We start from the raw sequence: 11,877 nt of genomic DNA, 5'->3' as shown, positions 1-11,877 counted from the left end.
TTCATTGACCATTATACACTGATTTGCTCTCTCCCTCTCCTCTCTTTCTCCGGTTTTCTCTCCTCACAGCGTCAGCTCTTTTTTGTTTGAAACCTCACTCCGAGCTTCCTCTCAAAGAGATATTTTTTTCCTGCTTAAATGTCACAGACAGTGTTACAGAGCTCACTTCCTCCTCGGTAGCTTTTCGGAGACTCTTCATCAAATGTTGACTTTGATTTGTTTCCTGTCTCCTCAGGTGATAAGATGGGGAACGGCTCTATGAAATCGAAGCGTTACAAACACCCAGATGGCTCCTCTGCTTCTTTCAACGGCCGAACTCACAAAGATCATGGCGCTGGGTTTAAAAACTCCTTGGATTCCCTGAGGGCCCGAGTGGAGGAACTGGAGCGAGAGGGCAAGAGGAAAGATGAAGAGCTTTGTGCAAAAGAGCAGCAGATCAAAGGTCTCCAGGAGCAGCTGGCTAAGCAGACCCGAGCAATGGCGGAACTGAGCGAAGAGCTGCAGAACAAGTGCATCCAACTCAACAAGCTCCAGGACGTGATGAAGAACCAGAGCGGAGCCTCGGCAAGTCTGGGATCACGTCAACCTTCCATCAAAACAGGCGGCAAAGGAAGCCCCAACCTCAGCATCCGCATCAAGGAAACCCTCAACAGGAGGAAAGGGGCCAAAGCAGGGGTGTCAGCCGAACCCTCGTCCAGAACATACGACTCCAGCAGCTTGCCTAAGTTCTCCTTTGAGAAGGCCCGGGTACCGAAGGACGCGAGGTGAGATGTGTTTTTTTTTCCTTCATGGGAGGGTTTAAAACACAAAAGGAGTCCAGACGGGGGAGCCTCTTAATGGTTCCACGAAACCCCCCCAAGGCTTAGCCCATCTCAGCCTTGTATGTGACTTTTAAAAATGCAAGCAGCAGAAGGCGTGGGTGGAAAGTGAAAGTCGGGCAAGAGGGAAAAATTGTGTGATGAGCAAAAAAAAAAAACACAGCTGCTGCTCACTGACTGTAAAGTAGGGCAGACTATATGAGGAAGGTCCAGGATTACTATATTTCACTTAAGAAAAATTGGATTTAAAATGGATTTATAGCTCAGAAAGTGACAGGTTTGATATAATTTTGCAAAACATGGTAGAAAAAAGGTCCAGGATGACTATATTGCATTGAAAAATTGGCTTTAAAATAGATTAATAACACAAAAAAGTGACAATTTTGCATGCAACAATGTCTATTTAGAATTAGAAAAATGATCCACTATAATTAAATATTACAGTAATTTGTGCCTAGAAGAGAACAGAATAAGTGATTATCGCTTTATCAGCAGGTAGAGAAACAGGCATCAATCCAAATTCCCTCCACTGAAACAAAAAGCTCCACCCCGCCTGTCAAATAAAATTATCTTTCCTCCATCTGTTATCTCATTGATTTATAGTAACCGCCTGTGTTACAGTATGTCCCGCCCCGTCAGGAAATATATTACATTTAGGAAGTAAGTTGATATCAAAATGATGTCTAATGGAGATTTTAAGACTTCAAGCCTCCAAAAAGAGGACGTTAAGTACCTGAGATGATGATGAGAACATGACTTAGTTTTGAGATGATGCTCAAAAACAGCAACAACTAAAAAAAAATTAAAACAAGAGGATACAGAAATCTATTGATGCTAAAGTGTGTGACAAGTGTTGACATGCAAAATCGACCAAGAAAAGTAATTGATTTATTACTTTAGTTATTACTCAGTAAGTCTGCCCCCTACTGGCTGTGAGCTGGTACTGCAACATCTACAGATAACACAATGGATCAGGATCATTTAAAGAGATCTTCTACCTGGCTGTTAACACACACATTGAGTATCTTTACAGATGATTTAAAGGTTCCTGTTCTACTCTATAAACCTTATAACTTATATATGTTGCACAGCTCTTCTGGATTATACCACACTTTATTCTACAATCGTTTTCAGCTGTTTATATTTCGTGTATTCTTGTAAACCTTTTGTTATCTATTACTAGCGCTGAAATGAAGTAGTATCTTATACTGTAATTTATAAAAATGTTGTCTTATATGCCTTATATGCCATATTTATAGGTTTTTTATAACTCACATGAGTAATTGCTGAATTGGAAACAACTTCAGATCAAAGCAAGATGTTAGAAATAAAACACTGTATATCAGAAAAGCTGGAACTATGTGTATTCATGAGGAGCAAAGTTAAAAACTACTCTAAGCAATTCACAAAAATCTGGAAAATTTGATGATAAACTCGCCCAAATATTGTACTCATCGGCTCAGGTTTAAGGTCAGGTGACAACGAGTTAATGCATGTGGTTGTACATGTTCAGAAAAGCTTCATGTTAAGATCTGACCAGATTTAGAAGTTTAAAAAAACCCTCAAAAATATAAGTTATAATTTCAGTTTCAAGACGTTTTAGTACAAGAACGTTTATTTATCGAGTCAATTTTACAATATGTATAAACCCCTAATCACAAGCTTATCTTAAACGTTTTTGCAATGTCCACAACATACAGCGTTGACGATCCTTTGAAACTCCACCTTAGAAAGAAAGAAAGGAAGAAAGAAAGAAGAAATAGCAGAATGAAGGAAGAAATCTAAATAAAAAGACACAAAAAAACAAAGAGGATGGAAAAAAAGAAGTAAAAAGGAAAAAAATGTTAAGATATAAACACTGAAAAAAGTTGGAAGTAAGAAAAGAAGAAAAGAAAGACAGAAATAGAAAGGACAGAAGGAAGTAACGCTGCAAAATAGAGATTATTATCATTATCGATCAATCATTTTTCTCCATTAATCACTCAGTCAATGAAATATCAGATCATCCATCAGTTGGTATATAAACTCATCTTAAAGGGTTTTGCAATGTGTGCAACATACTACAATGTGACTAAAGATGAAATATGTTTTATCTCAGATCAGCCTGATTGCAGCTGTGATTGATACATTTTGGTAATCCGAGACAAAATCTCCTTTACTGGATCAGCAAATCACATTTTTTTGAGAAAGAAAGACAGATGGACACAAGCACAACATCTTCATCATCATCATGGCTTTTTCATTTACATTTAACTCTGCCGACCAGTCAACACATGCTGCCCACATCTCTTAAACTATTGTCCTCCTTTGATTCGGCAAACGGCCTTTTTTTGAGTGTTGAGAGCTGAGTGTGTTTGTCATTTCTGCATTTTAAGTCATGTGCTACATCTGTTCGACAGGGGGGGGGGGTAAAGAGTTCCTTCTCTCCCCGTCAAATCTAAGCAACACATCTTTAAAGTGTGGCTTCTCAGTCATGTCGCATCATTTACTGTTCACACAAACAGTAGCTTCACAAAACATTGCTTAATGAGAGCAGTAAGTCTCGTTAGATTTCCAAACATGAAAGCCAAATTGCCTTTTGTCACAGCAAGTGTTCGTCAGATTATACAACATGAACGCTGAACCCCCAATCGCAGTGATTAAGTCCCCCTTTGCTCCTCATGTTTAAAACATATGTTGCTAATAAGCTCAGAATGTATTATATAACCAAAACTAATGTAAATGAGGTTGTCTGGTAGCCTTATGCAGACCGGTTCCTTTGAAACAGAAGACTCATCTTGAATGTGAATGGCAGAGTAACAAGTTGCAGACTCGTCGGACACATTGTAGAGTAACGACACGGCGGCAAGGTGGGAGGAAGAAAAAAGAAAAAGATGTGGGCTGCTCTTATTTTTATGAAACCCCCGAAGTGATAATTTATTACACACGATAAGGTGTGTAAAGAAGGAAGGGAGGGAGGAAGGAAGGGAGGAGGGAGGAAGGAAGGAAGGAAGGAGGAAAGAAAGAAAGAAAGACGGAAGGAAGGTAGAAGGGAGGGAGGGAAGAAAGAAGGAAGGAAGGAAGGACGGAGGAAGAAAGAAGGAAGGAAGGTAGGAGGGAGGGAGGAAAGAAGGAAGGAAGGAAGGAAGGACGGAAGGAAAGAAGGAGGGAGGGAGGAAGGAAGGACACAAGGAAGGAAGAAAGGGGGATGGATGAAGGAAGGACACAAGGAAGGAAGAAAGGGGGATGGAGGAAGGAAGGACAGAAGGAAGGACGGAGGAAATAAAGAAGGAAGGTAGGAGGGAGGAAGGAAGGGAGGGAGGAAGGAAGGTAGGAGGGAGGAAGGAAGGAAGGAGGAAAGAAAGAAAGACGGAAGGAAGGTAGGAAGGACGGAAGGAAAGAAGGAGGGAGGGAGGAAGGAAGGACAGAAGGAAGGAAGAAAGGGGGATAGAGGAAGGAAAGAAGGAAGGAGGAAAGAAAGAAAAACGGAGGAAGGTAGGAGGGAGGGAGGAAAGAAGGAAGGAAGGTGGGAAGGACGGAAGGAAAGAAGGAGGGAGGGAGGAAGGAAGGACAGAAGGAAGGAAGAAAGGGGGATGGAGGAATGAAAGAAGGAAGGAGGAAAGAAAGACGGAAGGAAGGTAGGAGGGAGGGAGGAAAGAAGGAAGGAAGGTGGGAAGGACGGAAGGAAAGAAGGAGGGAGGGAGGAAGGAAGGACAGAAGGAAGGAAGAAAGGGGGATGGAGGAAGGAAAGAAGCTCTTATTTTTATGAAACCCCCGAAGTGATAATTTATTACACACGATAAGGTGGATAAACAGACCACCCACCACCTGCGCCGGAAGGAAGGAAGGACGGAAGGAAAGAAGGAGGGAGGGAGGAAGGAAGGACACAAGGAAGGAAGAAAGGGGGATGGAGGAAGGAAGGACAGAAGGAAGGACGGAGGAAATAAAGAAGGAAGGTAGGAGGGAGGAAGGAAGGTAGGAGGGAGGAAGGTAGGAGGGAGGAAGGAAGGAAGGAAGGAGGAAAGAAAGAAAGACGGAAGGAAGGTAGGAGGGAGGGAGGAAAGAAGGAAGGAAGGACGGAAGGAAAGAAGGAGGGAGGGAGGAAGGACGGAGGAAATAAAGAAGGAAGGTAGGAGGGAGGAAGGAAGGGAGGGAGGAAGGAAGGTAGGAGGGAGGAAGGAAGGAAGGAAGGAGGAAAGAAAGAAAGATGGAAGGAAGGTAGGAGGGAGGGAGGGAGGAAAGAAGGAAGGAAGGAAGGTAGGAAGGATGGAAGGAAAGAAGGAGGGAGGGAGGAAGGAAGGACAGAAGGAAGGAAGAAAGGGGGATGGAGGAAGGAAAGAAGCTCTTATTTTTATGAAACCCCCGAAGTGATAATTTATTACACACGATAAGGTGGATAAACAGACCACCCACCACCTGCGCCGGTCACCTCCCCAAAGCAGCGACCGGGTCTCATGATCTATAGTTTTTCGTTCAACCTCGGCTCTTTAACCTTTTTTTCGGGTTTTTTTTTAACAACTCCCCGAAGGAAGTGATGTCTTCTTCTCTCCGCAGCTGTTAAAATGCAGAACGGTGAACTTTTGACAGCTCGTCGTGATTTTTTATGTTTTCGCTGTTTCGCTTGATTCATTGTCGGAAGGAGCCCAGAGGCTGCAAAGAGTCATCATTTCACAGGAGACAAAATATTTATCACTCAGACTTTAAAAACGTGGTGAGTAATGTGGTTGAGGGCGTCACGGTGGCTCAGTGGGCTCAGCAACACACCATAAAGTATAAAGCACAAAGGATAAGTATTTCATTTATGGAAAACAAGTAGCGAAAAACTACAATTAAAATGTACTATACCCATAATAGTCTATCAGTAAATATTCAATAAGCAAAGTAAAAGTATCATCTCCAGTTTTGGGGATTTTTATGTTTTCAGATCTGTTGAAGAAAAGACATGAAAGACAGATTGAAGGAAAGAAGGATAATACTTATAGGAAAGGGATATGAGAAGAGGGAATAACATAGATAGGAGAGATATAGATAAAGAGGGAGTGACAGAGGGAAGGAAGATTACAAGGAGGAAGCAAAGTGGTAAAAGGTTAAAAAAATAAGATGCAAGTGGTAAGAAAAAAGAGAAAAGGTTTGTAGGAAGGAAGGAAGGAATGAGGGAAGGAAAGAAGGAGGGAAGGGAAGAAAGAGGGAGGAAGGAAGGACAGAAGGATGGAAGAAAGGGGGATGGAGGAAGGAAGGAAGGAAGGAAGGAAGGAAGGGAAGAAAGAGGGAGGAAGGAAGGACAGAAGGATGGAAGAAAGGGGGATGGAGGACGGAAGGAAGGAAAGAAGCAACAGTTAAAACAGACGGGGTCAATTTGACCCGGGAGGACGACACAAAAGTTGAAAGAAGTCTCTGAAGAGATGCAGTGAATTTTGGGGTCAGTTGAGTATATCTAGTAAACTCAAGCTGCTAATTTAGTAAACAAAACCCACATACTATGCACTCAATTTGATGCTATGCTTAGTATGAATAGTCCATTAGTATGCAATCCCAACACATCCTGTGCCAACACTCATCTTCATTGACTTCAGGAAGGAAGAAGGAAGAAAAGAAATAGAAAGGAAAGACAAAAATCAGGAAAGAAGATATAGCAGAATGAAGGAAAAAATTAAAAGAAAAAGAAAATACTTAAACAGAAAAACAAAGAGGATGAAAGAAAATAAATCTTCCAAAATAAAGGAAAAAAAGGCAAAAATGATGTAAAGACTGAGGAAAAAGAAAGAAAGGAAAGAGGGGACATAAGGAAGTAGGGCTGCAAACTTAAAACTTATTTTCATTATCGATTCATCTGTCAATCATTGTCTCAATGAATCACTTGGTTTATAAAATATTATAAAATACTTGAAAGGGTCCATCAGTCGATATGTTCAAACTGCTCATTTTCTTCCATCATCAGCCCAAAACACAAAGATTCAATCAATTCACAATCAAGCAAATATTCACAAATGAAAAACTGGAAGCAGAGAAAATTCTGTAATCAATTATGAGAAAATGAACTTTTCTGTCTATCAACAAAATCAGTTAATTTGTTTCAGCATTAAAAAGGGAAGAAAGAAAGCAGAATTACATTATCATAATAATTCATATTGGTTATCTCATATTTAATGTTGAATCACAATTTTCAGAATAACAAACGACTAGATGATGTTAGATAAATGTAATGGAATAACAGAGTGCAGGCAAAATGGAAAGTTCCAGTACATCTGAAGTGCTCTTACATTAGTTAATTAAATGTCCTGAGTTTAACCCTCCTGTTGTCCTCGAGTCAAGGAAGGAAGGGAGGAAGGAAGGGAGGAAAGGAGGGAGGGAGGGAGGAAGGAAAGGAGGGAGGGAGGGAAAGGAGGAAGGAAAGGAAGGAAGGAAGGGAGGGAGGAAGGGAGAAGGAAGGAAAGCAGGGAGGGAAGGAAGGAAGGAAATGAGTAAAGGAAAGAAGGAAAGGAGGAAGGAAGGAAAGGAAGGAAGGAAAGAAGGTAGTAGGGAGGAAGAAAGGAAGAACGGAGGAAAGAAAGAAGGAAGGAAAGTAGGAGGGAGGGAGGGAGGAAAGAAGGAAGGACAGAAGGAAAGAAGGAGGGAGGGAGGAAGGAAGGACAGAAGGAAGGAAGAAAGGGGGATCGAGGAAGGAAGGGAGGAAAGAAAGAAGGAAGGTAGGAGGGAGGGAGGGAGGAAAGAAGGAAGGAATGAAGGGAAGGACGGAATGAAAGAAGGAGGGAGGGAGGAAGGAAGGACAGAAGGAAGGAAGAAAGGACGGAAGGAAAGAAGTCGGGAGGGAAGGAGGACAGAAGAGAGAAGGAAAGGAGGAACGAAAGAGAGAAGGAAAGGAGGAACGAAAGAGAGAAGGAAGGGAGGAAAGAAGGAACAGTCAAAACAGACGGGGTCAATTTGACCCGGGAGGACGACACAAAGGTTAAATCTGCTCATATATCTTTCTTGTTTTTCTCTCTGCTGTCGTCTCTCTTCTCTCCTCACCAACAAAAACAAACTACAATAATCTCCACATCATCAAAAGGCACCTAATTCTTTCTGTGAATTAACAATCACACATTTAAAACAGCCAATAGGTCACCTGGTTAACTCTTCTCCTGTCGTTGTGTGTGTGTGACAGCGTGAAGAAGCTGCTGTGCGAAGCCCTGAACAAGAACCAGTACCTGAAGCGTCTGGAGCTGCAGCAGATCAAAGACATGGTGGAGTGCATGTACGAGCGCACCTATCAGCAGGGAGAGTACGTCATCAAGCAGGGAGAGCCTGGATACCATCTGTTTGTCCTGGCAGGTAAGGGGACCGGTCCTGTTTGATCATCTTCTCCTCGGTCTGCAACTCAATTAGGAAAAAAGAGTTGGAAATTAGCTTTAATGCAGCGGCTGATGAACCTGAAGTCAATGCAGATGAGTGTTGGCAGCTTGAGTTTACTAGACATACTCCCTCCTTCCTTCCTTCCTTCCTCCATCCCCCTTTCTTCCATCCTTCTGTCTTTCCTTCCTCTCTCCTCCTTTCCTTCCTTCCTTCCTTCCTTCTTCCTCCCTTCCTTCCTTCCTCCCTCCCTCCTTTCCTTCCTTCTTCCTCCCTTCCTTCCTTCCTTCCTTCCTTCCTTCCTTTTCCTTCCTTCCTTCGCTCCTTCCTCCTTCCTTCCTCCCTTCCTTTTCTTCTTTCCTTCCTTCCTCCCTCCTTCCTTCCTACCTCCTTTCCTTCTTTCCTTCCTTCCTCCCTTCCTTCCTCCCTCCCTCCTTTCCTTCCTTCTTCCTCCCTTCCTTCCTTCCTCCCTCCTTTTCCTTTCTTCTTCCTCCCTTCCTTCATTGACTCGAGGACAACAGGAGGGTTAAGCCAGGCTAAAAGGCTTTACTATGTTTTAATATGTTTCCCGGTCCTGTTGATCATCTTCTCCTCGGTCTGCAACTCAATTAGGAAAAAAGAGTTGGAAATTAGCTTTAATGCAGCGGCTGATGAACCTGAAGTCAATGAAGATGAGTGTTGGCAGCTTGAGTTTACTAGACATACTCCCTCCTTCCTTCCTTCCTTCCTTCCTTCTTCCTCCCTTCCTTCCTTCCTTCCTTCCTTCCTTCCTTCCTTCCTTCCTTCCTTCCTTCCTTCCTTCCTTCCTTCCTTCCTTCCTTCCTTCCTTCCTTCCTTCCCTCCTTCCTTTCCTCCCTCCTTTCCTTCCTCTCTCCTTCCTTCCTTCCTTCCTTCCTTCCTTCTTCCTCCCTTCTTCCTTCCTCCCTCCCTCCTTTCCTTCCTTCTTCCTCCCTTCCTTCCTTCCTTCCTTCCTTCCTTCCTTCCTTCTTCCTTCCTTCCTTCCCTCCTTCCTTCCTCCCTCCTTTCCTTCTTTCCTTCCTTCCTCCCTCCTTTCCTTCCTTCCTTCCTTCCTTCCTTCCTTCCTTCCTCCCTCCCTCCTTTCCTTCCTTCTTCCCTCCTTTGCTTTCTTCCCTCCTTTCCTTCCTTCTTCCTCCCTTCCTTCCTTGACTCGAGGACAACAGGAGGGTTAAAAGGCTTTACTATGTTTTAATATGTTTCCAGGTGAGAAAGTAACAATGTAGATTCCCAATATGTGGTCAGTTTAGTCAAATAACGCCTGTTTGGAAATTTGCTGGAACGTTTTTGGAGATATGCTTCAGTATCCTGCAGTGTGAAGAGTCGGCTGGAAATGGTGTATTTAATGGTTAATATGGTCTAAATGATTTTGATTGGACATTTAGTCACATTTCTATCAACTCAAAGCACTTTTTTAGTATGTATATATATGTATATTTTATTAAACTGCATTTTAATCAAGTAGGATTTGGTCATATTACCTCTTCAGTCTATTAAACTAACATTAGCGTTTTCAGATTTCCCAGTATGTAGTCAGTTTATTCAAATAACGCCCGTCTGGAAAAATCTGCTGCAGTGTTTTTTTTTTCTGAGATGTGAGAAGAGGAGCCGCTGGCCGGATGAGACCAGCTGTGATACAGTCATGTGATACAGTCTGCATCAAATGACGGTCTATTTGAGTATCTTGCAGTGTCATAAGTCTTAATGGTTTATTTGGCAGGCAGTATATAGCACATATTGATCGAGTATGTAGTTGTCAGTACATTATGTGATTATCTTGACCTAAATGATCTTGTTTGAGTTACTGACATAACACTATTTAAATTTGTATATTGTGTTATTTCTATCAACTTAAAAACACTTTGTATGGTCGTTAAACTGCTTTTTAATTAGATATAAGATCAGATGATTTGGCCATATTACCTCTTCTCATATATTATTAAGCTAACATTAGCTTTATTGGTTAGCAGGGAGCTACGTAACAATTGCATGGTGCCAACGTTTAGATACAACTAATATCTGTGTTAGAAATTGTGTAAGATGCATAGACTGTATATAAGAAATGGACGTAACATCAGTGACGTCACCCATTGGTTTGTGGACTGCTGCTCGGAAGCGAATAGTATCAGATCTGGGCAGCGCCATCTTGAAAATTTCCGGTGCATGCCGGGTAAAAAACCCCCACAGATTCTACTTATATGGGCATCAGGAGGAGCATGAGGCGCCCTCCTGAACCTGTGAACCAATCAACCTGTCAATCACGACGTAGCCACGCCCTAATGCATACCCTGCTTTAACGTCAAATATAAAATCAGGGAGGCCAACCTTTCACAAATGAACATCATACTGTATTGAAGAAGGCTTTAAACTAGTGATTGAGACCATAAACACATTTTGAAAACGTTTACTGAGGTTAGAAATCAAGTGAGAAGTTGGTGAATTCTCCATTGACTTGTATAGAGACGGAAGTCCTTTTGACACCAAAACGGTCGCCCCCTGGTGGCCTTTTGATAGAATGCAGTTTTAAGTTACTTCCGCGTTCGCATCATTTCAGAGGACCAGAACTCCCCGCCTGGTAAGATGTGACTTTAGTAATGTGTAGGAGTCCTCTTAAGGTGCAGGTTCATTCAAGTATGTTTTAATTCACGTATAATCCCTTGAAAAGAAGAATAGCTGTGTTTTTGTTACCTCAGCATGAGCAGGTCTTCTTCCATGGAGGTCTTTCATGTTTTTTATTAGTATAAAGCGTGTGTTCTCCTTCATGCTTGAAAGGGGAGAGTGATGAGAGGTTTATTCATTTGGTTGCAATCTGCACCTTCACCACTAGATGGCACTAAATCTTACACACTGGTCCTTTAAGATATAAGAAGAGCTGGTGCAACTGGTTCTTGTTCTTAAGAGACAAAACAAGCACATCATGAAGAAATCTTGGGGAAAGTTTAGTATCTTTTGGTTGTTTAGGCTGATTTCAAGTCAAATTAAGGATTCATTTGTCCTCGTGTGTGTTTTCCAGCTTCCATTTGGCGACATTTCAAGTGACAATTGATGTAGGAGAGTCAATTGTCAAATAGTGCTGCTGACTGCAGTGTTAACAGAAAACAATCTCAGAATTTGGCATAAAAATCTCACTCACCTGCCACATCGACCCCCGTAGCGTTTTTGAGGTATCTATTTTAGGTCCTTGTGTGCTCTCAACCTTTTTGCCTTATTGGTTTCTGTTCAGCTTCTCTGACAACGAGCCAATCAAATCAAAGCGCTCCTGATTGGTTACACTCCTCAACACACATATATCAATACCAACCGAAAGTTTTTGTACCTATTTCCCCCATTGTTTGGATGGTTAACTAGCTTAATGTTATTCTATGAAAAATGTAGATTATAATTATTCTGGCCTGTGAAAAGTATTCTTGGCAGGTGTATATAGAATAAATTCTTCTGGTTTACCAGCTCTTGGCAGGAGGGTGAAGAAGTTAATTTTGGGGCCCAAATGTATTCATCCAGGGACCCAGACACAGTGTAGGCTACATAACTCAGCTCTGTACTACATATTTATTTACCAATTTACTTATTTACTCACTAATTCACATTATTTACTTACTCATTTACATACTTATTTAATGGTTCTCTGACGTAGGTACGACCAAAACTTCACCAGCGAGGTTTCTCCAAATTACAGGGCGACTACATTTTTTTCGATCACCACATGGACTTCTAAACAATGGCGGGGAAGTGCCAG

The 11,877-nt window shown here is 41.9% G+C and overlaps 1 protein-coding gene across 1 annotated transcript in view; it reads left to right on the top strand.

Annotated features, from left to right (window-relative positions):
* The first annotated feature begins 243 nt into the window (after window positions 1-243).
* The window catches only part of prkg2 (protein kinase cGMP-dependent 2), a 41,119-nt gene continuing 29,485 nt past the window's right edge, over window positions 244-11,877 (top strand). Inside the window, 2 exon segments of the mRNA XM_062416782.1 lie at window positions 244-764; window positions 7,942-8,108. Coding sequence (XP_062272766.1) covers window positions 244-764; window positions 7,942-8,108 — 688 coding nt within the window.

The sequence above is a fragment of the Scomber scombrus genome, chromosome 4 (genome assembly GCF_963691925.1).
Source record: "Scomber scombrus chromosome 4, fScoSco1.1, whole genome shotgun sequence".
Lineage (NCBI taxonomy): Eukaryota > Metazoa > Chordata > Actinopteri > Scombriformes > Scombridae > Scomber > Scomber scombrus.
This window is presented reverse-complemented; position numbering and strand designations above follow the sequence as displayed.